At 38.3% G+C, this 16,363-nt stretch overlaps 1 protein-coding gene across 2 annotated transcripts; it reads right to left on the bottom strand.

Moving 5' to 3' along the window:
* Positions 1-5,334: 5,334 nt before the first annotated feature.
* Positions 5,335-15,284, bottom strand: Vma21 (vacuolar ATPase assembly factor VMA21). Of its 2 annotated transcripts, none has more exons than XM_028863021.2 (3): positions 15,151-15,284; positions 11,381-11,490; positions 5,335-9,484 (listed from the first exon to the last, which is right to left on the bottom strand). In XM_028863021.2, the coding sequence occupies exons 1-3, from the start codon at positions 15,258-15,260 to the stop codon at positions 9,342-9,344; spliced, it is 363 nt and encodes a 120-aa protein (XP_028718854.2). In that variant the 5' UTR covers positions 15,261-15,284; the 3' UTR covers positions 5,335-9,341. The 2 variants fall into 2 exon arrangements, with proteins under 2 accessions (XP_028718854.2, XP_028718848.1); XM_028863015.2 differs by lacking the exon at positions 15,151-15,284 and adding an exon at positions 14,909-15,090.
* Positions 15,285-16,363: the final 1,079 nt, after the last annotated feature.

Raw genomic sequence — 16,363 nt, 5'->3', positions numbered from 1 at the left:
CTTATTAATAATTGGAAAACAATAATTTCAACATTCCCATCACTTCAAGTATCCACTTACAGAAATTGAGACCTAATATCAATATATATGCATATATGAAACTCCAGATCCATAAACTCCATATGAGAACTATTTCACAATGTAAAAATAGCCCCCTAAGCCCCTTTGAATTATGGAGGCAATGATGACTAGCAACTGATTCAGTGGAAAATTACCTTGTGCATTCAATGCCTGAAATACTGCTCAAAACAAGAACTAATCAATAAAATAACAGGCTAGAATGAATCCACAGCACATATTATAGAAGAGGCACTTAATAAGCTGGAAAAAAGGATGCTGCTTGCTCACCAGGTAAGGTGAGTCAAAAGACCCTTTGCCCAAGCTTTTCGTGACAGTGTTTTGATAATTTTCTGAAAAAGAATCTGTTTTTGTGGTGAGTCACTGCCCTTTTACTGGCATTATTTTAATGATAGAAAATAGAAGAAAGGATCACAATTTTGATCAATGCCATCTTTTCATGACAGACTGAGTGAGTCACCAAATGAAATTAACAGGGAAGCACAGTTACCTTTTGTGCTGTCCATACTCTCTCCCCTGATACTTTCTGCAAACACAATTCAATGAGGTATTTTAAGAGATCTGATTGCTAGGTATCAGCCTCTTTCACAGCCCTTCATTTCAACCTGGACATGAAATATGGAAAATTTTTCAAGATAAATGTATCACGAGGCATCCAGAGGCTCAGATTCCTGAATGTTGGCATGACCACTCTAGCAGCTGATGCAGAATACAAAAGCAAAAGAAGCCAAAGCCACAAAAACTTTTAAAATCCTCTTTGCCATTCCTTTTACTTTACAGAATACACAGAGATTCTGAAAAGAAGTGAATTCTTTAGACAATCACTTACATGAAGGGAAGGTGGGACCAGAGTCAAGTTCACCTTTGTTATTCAAATATTTCATTTTACTTTTAGAGTTCACAAAACATTTTATCTGCTCTTAAAAATGAGAAGCAATAGAAAAAACAAACAAGGTGACTTTTTGAAAATGTGACAACTTTGTCAGGGTTATGAAATGATTAAAATATGTTGTAATCATGGGTAGAAAGATAACTCAGCCTGTGAAGTTGCAGCACAAGCATGAGAGACTGAGCTCTACCTACACCACACACATAAAAAGCTGCTGTGGTGGCACCTGCCTATAATTTAGCACTGGGGGCTTTTGGGAGAGACAGGAAGATAGCTAGGGCTTGCTGGACAGCCAGACTAGTGTGACCAGCATACCCCAGGATCAATAAGAAACCGTCTTTCAAAAACAGTGGATGGCTCCTAAAGAACCATCTGGTTTCCACACACATGCACGTGTATGCATGCCCACATACACATCTGTCACACATAGATACTAATGTGTGTTAAAATAAAAACAGTAGATACTAATGTGCATTAAAATGAAGTAAGATGCACAGGTTGAAATAAGTATATGGAAATATGTTCCACTCAATGTGTCATAATGGATTTGCAAAGAAAAACAACCACAAGATACCAGTACATAATTTTTAAAATAACCTGATTTTGTTCCCTAGAACTCATATGGTAGAGAGAATCTACTCCTTCAAGTTGTAGCCTGACCTCCACATGTGCATTTTGGTGTATATGGGTGCACCCATGTGTACACACATAATAATAATATGTAATAAATATGTAGGTTTTTACAAGTTTAAGTCTTTTCAATGGACCATGGTCATGTTATAAGCTATCATCATAAAGCTACACAAAGGCTATAACCAGGAGGAAAGCTCTTTTAGTGCTAAAGCAGAGAGCAAATGATATAAACCATTATTTATTGTAGTGGTTTATCTTCACTGTCAACTTGACTGGATCTTCTGATCTCCTAAGAGACACAACTTTGGCTATGTCTGTGAGGACCTTTCAACAAAGCTTCCCTGAGGAGTAAGGAACCACCTGAATGTGACCTGGGTACACAGTCAAAAGGTGAACATGAGTAGAAGCGGGAGTTGAGCACTAGGGCTCATGTCTCTCTACTTCCTGCCTGTGGATATAATGTCATGTCCCTGCTGTCGTGCCTTTTCTACTCTCCCAAGGCAGAGCTTTGAAGAACAGTGTGTTCAAATGAAATCAACTACAAAAGAATGAGCATTTTCTAGGAACTATTGTGTTGTAGGTAAGGACAGAAATCACTTCACCATTGATTTCATACAGGTCAGGATCAGCTCCTTCAGTGGATCAAGAAGTGGGAACTCACGAACTCTGGATGGACAGCTGGGGAACCTGCAGGAGACTGAACTAGACCCTCTGAATGTGGGTGACAGATGCGTGGCTTGGTCTGTCTGTGGGGCCCCCTGGCAGTGGGACCAGGATCTGTCCCAGGTGCATAAACTAACTGGCTTTTTGGAGCCCATTTCCCATGGTGGGATGCCTTGCTCAGCCTTGATGCAGTGGGGAGAGACTTGGTCCTGCCTCGCCTTGATGTGCCAGATCTTGTTGACTCCCCATGAGAGGTCTTACCCTCTCTGAAGAGGGGATGGGCGTGGATTGGGCGGAAGACTGGGGAACAGAAGGAGGGAAGAGAGGGGGATCTGTGGTTGGTATGTAAAATGAAAAACAATTTAATAAAATAATATTAAAAAATCCAGAAAACACATATTAATGAAAGAGCGAAAGAATTCACTAAAGGGATATAGGGAGAATGGCATTTTCTTACTTTGTCCATGCATTTGATATCTGTTCTGTGCCACCACCAGAGCTGGGTACTAAGCACAGAGAGTGGGAACAAAATTTGACTGACATATTGTCTGCATGTATGGTCAATTTCAGGATCCAGGCAGACACCGGAAATGGGAACACCTCTGTTGAGGACATGAAGCTACCTCTCAACTTGTCTGAAGCACATCATTGTGTCATTGTCATTGGTGTTTTGAGAAACTTGTGACCTATGCAGAAAAATGAACCAATGGGATTCCAGCTTTTAGTCTAATCTACCCATATTTCCTGGCTTGGCGCTTTCTTTGTCCATTGGCTATAAATGAATGCCCAGTTGAGCACTTCTCATATTCACCTCAGAATTTTTAGGGAGGGTCCCAGCACAGTATGACAGGGATTCTCATAAAATGGGATTAAGACAAATTTACACAGATCATTTGAGGACAGGAAAAAACAACAAACATCTGCATGCCAAGAAGAGAGGCTCCAGGGAAAATCAATCCTACCCACACCTTGATCTCATAATTCTGACCTCTAGCATTGTGAGGAAATATAATTGTCCCATCTCTCTGTCTCTCTGTGTGTATCTGTCTATCTCTATTTATCTGTTTCTATCACTCTGGGTCTCATATATCTTAGGATGTCCTTGAACTTGCCATGTAACCCAGGATGAACTTGAGCTTCTGGTCCTCCTGACTTGACCTCCTGAGCACTGGGATCATAGGAGTGTGCCACGAGCATGGCTTTACAGTTGTTGAACCCGAGTGGTGCTTTGTTACAGCAGCCACAGAAGCCCAAATACATATGGAACAGAGTTACTGTCCCATCCCATTTATGACTCCTACCAGTGATCAGAGTGAAGAAGAGAGTGGGAATCTTGGCCATATTAAAATCCTGTCAACTACAGGTGGAAGTTCCATCAAACCCCTTGGCCAACTCATTTGAGAGTGCTGGTCTTTTTTGCTTATTTCATTTATTGAGCTCTCCACTAATTTTTCCTTATTTAATAATTTACTCAATTTTTTATTTTAGTTGGCTCAAGGGGACTAGGAGAGGAGTGAAGGAAGAGGACTGTGTTTCTTTCTTTCTTTTTTTTTTTTTGAGGACTGTGTTTCTAACTAGAAGCTACAGAAATATACTCAGCCCTTCATATATGTGGCTTCCCTATCTATGGATTTGATCAGCCACTGATAGAAATTATTGTAAAATTATAACTGTACTGATAATGGATAGATTTTTTTTGAATTATGTCCTATACAATATAGAAACATCATATGGCAACTATTTATATAGAATTTGCATTATATTAGGCATTATAAACAATCTACAGGTGACAAAGCATACAAAAAGATGTGTGTACGTTCTATGCAAATACTCTGCCATTTTACATAAGAGACTTGAGATGTGCAAAGATATGCAGATGCAGTGGTGATAGAAAGGGGAAGGGATAGAAAATGGGGATGCTATAGGGCTTCCGAGCCAAGTACAGAGTCCCAGGAACACAGACCCACAGGTACAGATAAGAGAAAGAACTTGATGACCCTACTCCAACCATTTGGTCTTCTTCCTGAGTCACAACTAACAAAACTTAGTACAAGGAGATTGTACTAGAATCTTCCTATTTCTTAGTGCAGAGTCATCACACAAATCAACACACTAATTACTGTAAAGCATGGTCATATTTAAACAAATGCCTTCGAGTCTAGCATTTAAAAATACATTTAGATTTAAAAAAAAAAAAAAACAACTGTAAATCTCTCCTAGCAGGTTCTATCAGGAGGCACATGAGGGCCCATTAACTTGTCCTTGATTTTCAGGCTGCACACTCAGAGGTTTGGAGTTAAAGGTCTGGGTTACATTTGCACAATTGGTAGTTTTTAATTACATTCTACAGTCTGGTTCCAGTCACCATAGAAGCAGGACTTTTGGTTTCTATAGCGCTATTATTACTTGTGTCCTGAGCTTCCTGGACATCTCATTACCTGTACTTTTGAAGTTGGAGTCCCCAGGAACACCAAAAGGAGCTGGAGCCAGTGCAATAAACAAGATGCAGGAAATTAGTCATGTGTATGTGTTGTGACGCAAAAGGTCCCCAAGGAATTTTCTTCTCTTAGTCTCAAATACTTTTCAACCTTATTCCTTTAATGGCATTTGAAATCCATTTACTCCCAAAACTTACAAGATAATTGGTGTTTGAAACAGGATCTCATGTAGCACAGGGTGGCTTCACACTTCCTATGCATCTCAGGATGAACTTGGAACATCCTCCTTCACCTCCCAAGTGCTGAGATTGTAGGTGTGTACCTCCACACCTGGCTGAGGCAAGTTCTCTTTAACCTACTCCCACATCAATTCTAACTGGCTCACTCAAGTTGGAATATAACCAACCCACCCACCTCAATACCCCACTCCAACATCTCCATTCTACTTACATGTTATATAGTAAACCTTATCCTTGACAGCTCTATTCTTATACTGTATGGCAAACACAGAAGCAAATACACACTTAAAAACCAAACTCTGCATATATTTTACATTATAAACAGAAGCACACAAACACATTTTAAAACCAGGGATCAATAAAACAATATCCACTGAATGAGGACACAGCACAGTAACATTACAAATACTTTTTTTTAATGACAAGTCGTAAATTAATACAAACTACAGGCTACAATATACTGAATACAAAACCCATTCAGGTAAAGACTAAAAAAGCATCACTTAACAAGTCAGTCTGATGCAAGTGGCTAAGAAATGCAGGCCCCATTGTGATGACACAAGCTTTACAAACAGCACATTGGCACCCCCACCCCCACCCCCACCCCAGTCAGCAGCCATAGCATGGCTAGTGACACTGGTGACTGGAAATTCTAACACTCAGCATTGACATCAAGGGACATCTCTGTAACATGTTCACTACGCAAAACTCAAGACAAGAATATGTGAACGTTCTTTGCAAACTGTAAGGTGCTGTGCAGATGTTGTTAGCTATTGCTATTATTCCTGTTCAGTGAGATTTCACCAAACGTGGAAGGAAGACTAGATTGTATAACTGACAATATGACTTACAGAACATCTTAAAAAGAAACGATACTTCAAGCACACATAGCAATTAACACAAGTGTAAGCGTGGCCGGCAGTGATATGGAGAGATTCTGGACTTTTGTACGGAATAAAGGGTTAAGCTATTCAGAGGTTATGCATTGATGGGTAGGTTCCCAACGTCTCCGAGAGTAATTTATTTTTAAGATAACTCCATCCCCCTGAAAAAAAAAAAAACTTAGAGGGCACTTGAGAACAACTCTGGTGAAAATGAACTTAAAAACTAGGAGTAGAATCTAAATGGTTGTGTATTTCCCTAGTGAATGACAGAACACTTAAGAGTAAAGAAACCTGCCATTGACCTAAGACAAGTGACAAATACTGTGCCATCATTGAACTAATTATCAAATGGGCCAAACAAGTCTAAAAATTTGCTATGCCTAGGCACTAAATATGAAACTGTCTGGAGATATAGTAGATATAAGTAAAACACTTCAATCCTTTCATATAACTTTAGTTTTAGCCTTCCTTGGGTGCATCTTACTTGTCTAAATACTTTTACTGACCTGTTTGAATGTCCTGTCTACATAAGATTTATATGAAAATAAATACAAGACCATTGGTTGCTTCTTTTAATAAAGCCATTTTTTTTTTTGTTTTTGTAGGGTCTTGTTTTGAGACAGGGTCTTGTGCAGCCCTAGGGTGGTCTTGAACTTTTGATCCTCCTGTACCTGCTTACCAAATACTAGAAGTATAGGCATATGCCACCATAGCTGGCTCAATATAACTTTTCTGATGTAAACTTTCAAGTTATTATAATTACTATTAGATCCCCATGAAACACCCAGTTATTTTGAATAGCCGGTTTCAAATTCTTTACTATCATTACAAACCAGAATGCTAATGTAACATGTGAAATGGCAGACATTTGAAGAATGAATGATACCAGATGCATCTTACAGCAGACTTCCATTTTTTCAGTACTGGGAGAAAAGATTCTCTAGGAGGCAAATCAGGTGAGAAAGGCATTGTTACAGAAAATAGGGTAAAATCAGTAGCTTGCACTGAAACTTCAAGTTATATTCCCTAATGAGATTACTATTACAATCAGGTTTTGAACATCAGTGAACATATTCCTGCCGGAAAACACTTAACAGTTCAACTGTAGCTTTTCTTCTAACACATGAAATATGTACTTTGTGCAAGAGGAAACTAGTTAGATACCTTGAAAACATGTCTATTTGTCGAATACCACATTCATTAACATAGCTAACAGCAGCAAACTCATGAGCAGTCAAAATCCTTGGAAACAATTAACAGCTTTGAAAACAAATCTATTCTGTAATTAATTCTAAGTATTGATGTGAATATTTGATTTTAGTGTTTGAACACATTGTACTTTATTCCCAAGGAAAAATTAAATGTATTTACATGTATCGCTGGCTAAAGTATTTTAAAAGACCTATACCATTACTTAGTTAGCAATGTTTGAAATCAAATAAAATAACCCAACAGTGTATTTTACAAACAGTACAAGATCCCTAAAGTACAAGGAAAAAACCTCAGCATTATATAAAAATAAACTGAGTGGACATTCTAAATACAATAAGCCACCTCATAAGGGAACCATCTAGAAATCTAGCACAAATGTCCGAGACTCAACTATTGTAATACTAAGAATTGCATTCTTTACAAAATAAAGACCCTTATATTTAGAATACTCACTTTTAAATACAAACTACATACAACAGTTAAATTCAAGAATTAAGAACAATCCTTTAATAATCATGTTTATCGCAATAATATAACACAAACACTTATCTTTATGTCTAATCACCTCTCTACTCCTCTAGTCTAGTTCCACAGCATAAAATAACAGCAAACAAATCACTAATGGCAAACATTTAGGCAGGGGCCATTCATTATATTAGGATTATCATTAACAGGTATTTGAACTTTCTTCATTTTTACAATTAAATTTAACTGATACATAAAATCAAAAAGCACACATGCTTATGGGGTGCCATATAATGTTTTGATATATGCACATACTATACAGTATTTATACTGAGTTTTCATCTCAAAATTTTTTGTTAAAAACATCGAAATGTGAATTTTAGAAGACTAAAGATAGAATGTGATTTGTAAGACAATGGGCAATTTATCATGTATCTGAAAAACTGCAAACAGGTCTTTGGTGAAGTTGGCAAGAACTAAATTTAAACCAAGATTGTAGTATGTATGGAACCAGCATTAAGAAACATCTTTCAATATTGCGCAGGGGTCGTGAACTAAACTACTAAATTTTTATTTTCTTGCTATTGTATTTTTCCAGTGTTTTACAGAAAATATATTATGAACTTTTAATAAAAAATAAATATTTGGGGGACAGCATTTTTATATTGCATATACACAGTACCAAGTGGTTTATCTGACCATAGACTGAAGGTACTAAAGCAAGGTAACTGGGCTTTTTTTCTGGGGCTGGGGTGTTCTCATCAAAAAAGACTTGAAAGACTATAAATATAGGATGTAACTTAGCTCTGATTTAAAAAAACAACAATAACAACAACAACAACAACAAAAACATTACAAGAATATCTCTTAAGAAATGTGATGTTTTCAAGACTGTATACACTCTCAGTATGTGAAAGCTGAACATTTTGGCATTCTATTTTTTTTTGTTTTTTTTTTTTTTTTTTGGTTTTCGAGACAGGGTTTCTCAGTGTAGTTTTGGTGCCTGTCCTGGATCTCGCTCTGTAGACCAGGCTGGCCTCAAATTCACAGAGATCTGCCTGCCTCTGCCTCCTGAGTGCTGGGATTAAAGGCGTGCGCCACTGTCACCCGGTTTGGCATTCTATCATATACTATCTATTTTAAAGTAGGATGACACACTAAATGGGATTTTGATAAACTTTGCAATTGAAGCCTAATATCAAAGAAAAATGCGGCACAATGTTAGTAGGATAATCACAATACTGACAGTAAGCTCAATTCTTTGCCTCAGTAATCCTAAATCCTTTGTTTGAATGGGTGTGATTTCAGTAACTTTCCCCATTATAATGGAATGTGAGAGTTATCCTTCCTCAGTGACATTTAGATTAACTACACTGCCTACATTTTTGGTAGCTTTCCACAGGAAATTAGAATCTCAAATCCAAGGGCCTGGTATTTTCCAGGAAGTCCTCCAGTGAAAAAGGAAATTTATATTTGCTTCACTAAGTATTTCTTAATCTACCCAAATAAATAAAACTAAAAGGCAATTATAAGGCAAATTGCTAAACATTTTTGTTGTTGTAATTAAATTCTTCCTAGGATAAGATATAACTCTCTTAACATATACATTTATACCTACTTAACTTTACCAAACTTTCATTTGCAAATGGAGATTAAAAATTCAAAGTGACCATATTATTGGATGGGTCAAAATTTAGCCAAATGCGACTGACTCCTTAAGACTGATTTTAACATGTTCTTTCAACTTTATTCAAACAAAATGCATTTATTTATTTATATCCCAGAAGTACTTAACATATTCAAAAAATAAATTTCATGCTATCAAAAGGTGATGTTCACTTTAATCCTGTTTGCCTTCACGCCACTGTCGTGAGCCTTCATTCCAGGCCACATAGACAAACAGGGCCAGAACCACATGAACAGCAACAACAGCAACAATTGCAGCATAAAAGTAGCTGTCTCTATTGGACATTCCGAGGGCACCTATCAAAAAAAAGAAAAAAATTCATTTTATTCCACACTTACAAACTAGAAAATTCAAAACCGAAGAACTTTGTTTGGAACAAAGACCATTACATAAAACAGCAACCAATCAAAACACAGAGTTGTGTAATCTAGTCCCAATACATCTACAAAACAACTCCTGTAGCAAAGGCTCAGGCAACACTGCAGAAGAAGGGGCAGAAAGATTAAGAGACAGAAGATTAGGGAATTTGTTATGAGATTATGCCTACTAGGAATGTCAGAAGATACACCCCTAAAGTCTCACCAACATGACTGCCTGAACATGAGCTGAACAAGGACAACAATAGGCATGCTAATATGGATGATGAAAAGCCCAGGAAGCCCTAACCTTATACAAGGAACTACAGGCAACTAAGGAATGATGAGAGTGGGAGAAATAATATTCTACAGGGAAAAACACACCAATTGGTTATCCAACACCAAATGGTCAGCCTGGAAACCATATACATACAAATAACATTACACATACTGAGCACGTTATACTTCTACATTTAGGAACACATACACACACACACACACACACACACACACACACACACACTCACATACATGCACACACACATGCGCCAATTAATGAAAAAAGAGGTCATGAATCTGAAAGACAGCAAGGAGGCGAATATGGGAGGTTTTGGAGGAAAGAAAAGGAAGAAATGATATAATGCATATTATAGTATCAACATGTAAAAGAAGTAATAAAAATATAAAAAAAAACTATAAAAATAATAAAGTCTTAAAAAGACATAAAACAAATGTATGTAATCATACATGAGAGATACAATGGCTTCTTAGAATGAGAGAGATAGATACGGTTCTCTCCTCCTTCTGTTTCTCAATAGTTACACAATCTCACGCCGTAGGCCAGGGTGGCTGGGAACTTGAGATCCTCCTGTCTCAATTTCCTAAATACCGGTTATTACAGGCATCAATATTTCAAAATTCACACTAGCTATTAGGAAATTCTCTTGATATTGTACCACTGGCTGCCATAACTAATTCTATCATTTTGTACAAATAATATGTATGAATAAAAATATGATTCCATGTAAAATACAATGATAGGCACTTATAAAAAGAATTATAGGTTAAAAATAGTTCAGCATGAAGAGGTACTAACAGACTGCTTTATAGAAATCAGCAAATACGGATGGTTGTTTATTTTCAATATCAATATGATTTCTTATACACCTTTGTAGCATGAATGTCTTATTTTATACAAGTACACAGATATTTAAGAGCAATGAGAGAAAATGAAAGAGCACTATAAATAGAATTGGTGCCCAGATACCAAATTATGTTGCTTTAGTTTGTAATTCTACCCCTATGAGAACACAGGAAAGACCCGTCACAGTTCCATGAATATGGAAAGTCAAGAGAACAGTGCCCATGACACAGAACTTGGAATTACCCTGTTTTCATTTCCCATTTCCACCAATTACTTGTAGTGCAGACAGCAATTACTTTTTTGTACCACATTTCTAAAATGAGGATAATACTACAAATTAATTCAGAAGTTTGTTATGGGGATCCTGTGAATAAACTCAAGTAAAACATTTAAAGCAATACATTATATGTAATAAATATAAAAAAAAAAAAAAAACCTTTGTTTTGTTTTTGAGACAGGGTCTTATGTAGCCCAGCTTGGCCTTCAACTCTTTTATGAGTCCAGGTCCTAATTCTGCCTCCACCTCCTAAGTATTATAGTCATGCAGGACCATACCCAGTCAATGAAAGCATATGACTTCTTACTGGATATATATATTTAAGCAAAAGGAATAAAAGTTTGACAATAAAAAGATTCATAAAAGCACTGAACAAATTAGAAAAGAAAAACGTCCTCAAGCATGTAAAAATTACCTTCAAATACATAGGATTTAGTTGTAAAATACAACCCGATAGGAACTGTTATCATTAAAGCTGTGAAGAACAGGAGTGTCTTGAGGGTTGAAGCTAAAGAGTTTTCATTTCTGGAAGAAAGTGAACAAACAGAATTTTCACAAGCCATATCCAAATATAATAATTACCCCCCTGAAGATAAAAGAATTCTGAGGCAAACATGTCAAAGGAGCAAGCATACGCATACTTGAGCCTGCCCCTCAGCTTGGCAAACATGTACTAGCACGTGTCTCTGAAATTTACATAGGAAAAAGCCAAACCCATTTGCTGACAAACAGCTCCTCCCCGAGGACTGTACATGCTTCTGCTCCAACTAGAGGACTGGACCAGAAATAAATAAAACCAGAAAAGAAAGATTTATTCTAGAATCAAACTTATCCAAGACCCAGTCAGGGTCTCATAAAACATACAGCTTGGTGGGAGTAAATGGAAAAGACAAATGTACTGATGCTATGGAACTCCAAATAAAAGCCTAAAATAGGCAGCTCAATAGCGGTATTGGGGTTGGACATACAGATGATGAAGGAAATTTTGAGTACATTTAGTGTAGCATTGTGTCCTATGCCCATCCAGGAGTACATTCAGTCTACAAACTCCATTCATAGCTAAGATAGAGATACAGCCACTTCTTAATTTGTGTGTGTACGCGCGCGCGCACCCAAGCAATGAAGATAAACATATTCTACATTTCCACATATATATAAATTCTTCAATTAAGAAATGACGAAATCTATAGAAAGAATAAAACAGTGGCAACCATGGGTAAGGGGAAAAAATATGGAACTGTCGGTTAAAGTCCAATAAAGTAGCAGAGACCTAAGGCCATGAAGTCTAAATAGCTACTGCACTACATGAAAATTTTATCTCATAAAACTGCACCATAGTAAACTTTCCATCTTTATTATATTCCTTGTACATATGGGAGAAATTAAACCTTACTGCTATGCTTACTGCCATGGAACAAAAAATTCTAAGATTATCTTTTGGTACCTAAATGTATTATCTTTTACTATACTCTGTCATTACTGAGCTACATAATCCTCATCATATATATACATATAATCATACATATAATCATATCATACATATAATCATATATATCAAAAAATATGAAAATACTATTGAACCACTTCTTTTCTGGGTCTTAGAAAAGCATTGAACTTTAGATTTTCTTAGTGGTAAATTCATATTTTGTAATATTGTAAGCATGCAATATTCAGACTATCTAAATTGATAAGAAACAAAAATTCAAAGAAAGGATTATTTTTACTTATTTAGTTACCTAGTTATTTAGTTGTCAATACCAGGGATTGAACTCAGGGTCTCATATATGCTATAGGTAGCACTCAGCTACCTCTCTACCTCATTTTATTCCTTATCTTTTGAGACTGGGTCTCACTATTTGCCCATGTTAGCCTAGAATTCACTCTGTAGCCCACCAGGCTTTGAATTTGTGATCCTTCTGCTGTTTTAGCTTTCCCAGTAGCTGGTATTAAGAGACCTATGTCACTATATCTGGAGTGTTCTTTATATAATCTCTTTTAAATACCTACTATCTGGCATAATTTTTACAAGCATGAGACCAGAGAGATGGCTCAGTGGTATTGCTCTTCCAGAGAAGCAAAGTTCCAGTCCCAGCACCCACATCAGGCAACTCACAACTGTTTTACTACAGATCGAGGATCCAATGCATCTGACCTCCTCAGACACCTGAACTCATGCTGTGCATATACACACACACAAAATTTAAAAATAATTTTTATAAACACTTATTATTGAAAAGATGATACAATGCAATAAAAATAGGGTGAACAAAATCATAGTCAGCACCCCACAGCTTGTATGTACATATGTTAACAATTTATGGCCTATTATTATTTTTTGTTTTTGTTTTATTTTTCAAGACAGGGTTTCTCTGTGTAACAGCCCTGGCTGTCCTGGAACTCACTCTGTAGACCATGCTGGCCTCAAACTCAGAGATCCACCTGCCTCTGCCTTCTTCCTGAATGCTGGAATTAAAGGAGTGCACCATTACTGCCCTATTATTATTCAATTATTTTCAATACATTCTTACTACTCTCTATGTCAAAAGTTTGACTCTTCTCTGTTATAAGCTCAGTAATTTAAGATTAAGTAGTTATTCACCATTTAAAAACAGTAAAGTATTTTTGAGAAATGTGTTTTTAAATGATTCTGTCATTCCACAAACATCACAGTGTGTACTTATACAAACTAAGATGGCTGAAATAGCACTAGATAATACAATCCCATGGAACATACTTGCAGTCTGTCATTGTCCAAAACGTCCAAAGCACATGACTGGATAGTCAAAGTTAAGTGTACAAACTTAAAAAAAAATTAGCTAACCAATTTTCTCTAGTATTTACACCACTTTTCTCCTTTGTTTCTAGCCATATCCCTCTACACCTGTTGGTTATGCTGGCACAAATCAGGTCAGGTAGAATCGGTGATATATTATATTTTTAAAAAGCAATGGATACCATTTGATTGACTGATTTTATACCTCTGACTGGGAGTTGCTGAGACCTGTCAGAAATGAGGAATGGATGGAAAAACCAGAGTTAATGTTAGACATACAAAAAGAAGAACGTTCCCAATGAAATTTATCAAGCTCCTATTCTTTAACACTTTACAGTTTTCCTACTTCACACAAATTTATGCAGCAAACATTGAACAGATAGAGATTACCACATTCCCCTTTGTGGCAGGCAAGACTTACAGCAGAATTCTTTTAAGATTTCATTATAAATTCCACTAGTAACTATCTAGATGGTATACTGTATTCTTAGTGTACTTAGTAAGAACATCTATTGGTATTCTTATAAACAGTCATTTTTACAAAAAAAAAAAAAAAATCCCCACTAACGGAGGCTGCAGGTGTGGTCTGTGTGGTCTAATTTTGTGATGTTGGATAAGTCATTTATCTGAATTCAACTTCCTTTACTTCCAAAGCTGAAAACTAAGTAGTTAGCTAAACTAAGAATTAAGAAATCTGATGATGTCAATTAACGGTTGCTTCTGTTCAGTCACCAGTCCCCACCCTACTGACTGATTCCCCCCAAGGGAAGCGGCCTCGCACCAGGGCCAACCTCTACTCCATTCACACACCAGATGTTTACAAAAATATGTGATGTAGGCCCTGGCAGGTCTCAAGATGGAGGAGGCCAGGTGCCTGACCTCAAGAGAGCAAAGGAGCTTGACAAAGAAGAGACTGCAAATCAGCAAGCTTGTCAAACAAACGGAGAGAAAATACAAGGAAGCAAGAACTGAGGGCCTGCTCACTTAAATGAAAGGTAGGGGTCATCCGTACAGAAGGTGCAGGCTCCAAACTACTTTCCCTCTTCATCAGCCTGCAGCGGACCGCGGAGCCCAAGCCCACCGGGTTTGTCTCCTCCATTCCCTGCGGCGCACGCCAGACCAGGGCCGAACCCCCCCCCCCCATGGCTACCCAACCGGACTCAGAAATACCTGAACTCTGGGGGCTGCAGTGCGTTCAACGCCGCTTTATCAAGGCGCTCCATGGCGTGGCCGTGATAGCAGCGGCAGGCGATAGATAATTGGCGGGGCTCAGCGGCCGGTTAGAAGGTGATAGTACCAGGCCGGTCGCACCGGAAGTATCTGGACAAAGCACGCAGGTGCGGCGCGGCGTGGTGACGCAAGGAGGCAGCGCGCGCAGGCGCGGGTAGGGCGCGGACACTCACGTGACTTACCCGCGAGTGCTCCTTGGTGTCCGTGCCTCCGCGAGCGTATCTTTCTCCAGGAGTAGGCCGGGCGAGTAGCCTAGCCACCCTACGTTGAGCCGGGACTTTCCGCGTAGCATCGTCCTCCCAGGCCCCGTGCCTCTCGTCTGCGTCTTGGTCCCGCTTGCGGTGCCACGGGAGCCTGGTGACCCAATGTGGAGGAGCAGTGGAAAGGATGACCCGGCTGTCGCCTCTGGTAGACAACCGAGCAGTTTCCGACAACACAAAAAAGCATGCACGTTATTCCACCAGCCCAGGAGCAAAGACCTCATTCATTCCTGCCCGACTTGGCAGTCCAGCAGGAAGTTCAGAGGAGTTAAACACTCACCAGCGTCAGTAAAATCAGAGAACTGTCCGCTGAACGATCCCTTGCTGAGAGTGACTGTTCCGCATTGGTAGCAGGTGACCCAAACTTCCACTTAGAGTCAAAAGCTTGTTTTGCAGCTGTTCAGAAAGCCGCCAATGAGACAACAGGAACTCAAAAATAGTAAGGACAGATGGACCTATGCTCCCAGGCAACCCGAGAGGCACCAACAGAAAAGGGTGTGTAAGCCCTAGGGCAGGCTACACAAAATTAGGTTGCCCCTGGCTGCTAATACAAGGACAGCCCTTACATGGTCAAGCTTGGAAAGGGCTGCTGACCACATAACTATTTTCTGCACTGTAGGATACTAAGCATACCTGAAATCACAAGTAAACCAGCAGTGTGTCCTGGATTGAGCAGTAAAAAGTCCGAATTTCAATTTAAATGTAATAACACCTCTGTAGGCCTCATGCAGATCCTTAGGTAAACTTAATGTATGAACTCAGGAAATGGGAGAGCTGGGTGCCACGAGTGACACACTGGACAACCAGTCAAGTACATGGAGTCATTAGCCAGTTTTTTTCTCCACTTTGAGTGTGGGGAAATGTCAAAGAATAATAACTTACAAACAACTCATGAAAATCATTTGAATTTTCATGTTCATAAGTAGAATTTTTTGAAACTGAGTCATGCACATTCATCTGAATTGTCTCTACATGGGCAATGCTCTGTAGATGTGACTTAAGGGGTATGTTCCACAAATCCTAAAATATTTTCTATGTGGATTTCGAGTGTGTGTGGGGGGGGAGGGCAAGACCTTTGTAGCATGTTGGATAAATGCTCTCCCACTGAATAACTACTCCCAGAATTCCCCATCCC

The sequence above is a fragment of the Peromyscus leucopus genome, chromosome X (assembly GCF_004664715.2).
Source record: "Peromyscus leucopus breed LL Stock chromosome X, UCI_PerLeu_2.1, whole genome shotgun sequence".
NCBI classification, from domain to species: Eukaryota; Metazoa; Chordata; class Mammalia; order Rodentia; family Cricetidae; genus Peromyscus; species Peromyscus leucopus.
This window is presented reverse-complemented; position numbering and strand designations above follow the sequence as displayed.

Excerpts from the sequence above, each read along its gene's own strand:
- Vma21 (XM_028863021.2), bottom strand. The coding sequence starts at position 15,260 with ATGCTACGCGGAAAGTCCCGGCTCAACGTAGGGTGGCTAGGCTACTCG. Across the intron at positions 11,491-15,150 it reads ACACCAAGGAGCACTCGCGG|AAATGAAAACTCTTTAGCTT; the intron begins GTAAGTCACGTG and ends ACTTTCTTCCAG. Across the intron at positions 9,485-11,380 it reads TAAATCCTATGTATTTGAAG|GTGCCCTCGGAATGTCCAAT; the intron begins GTAATTTTTACA and ends TTTTTTTGATAG.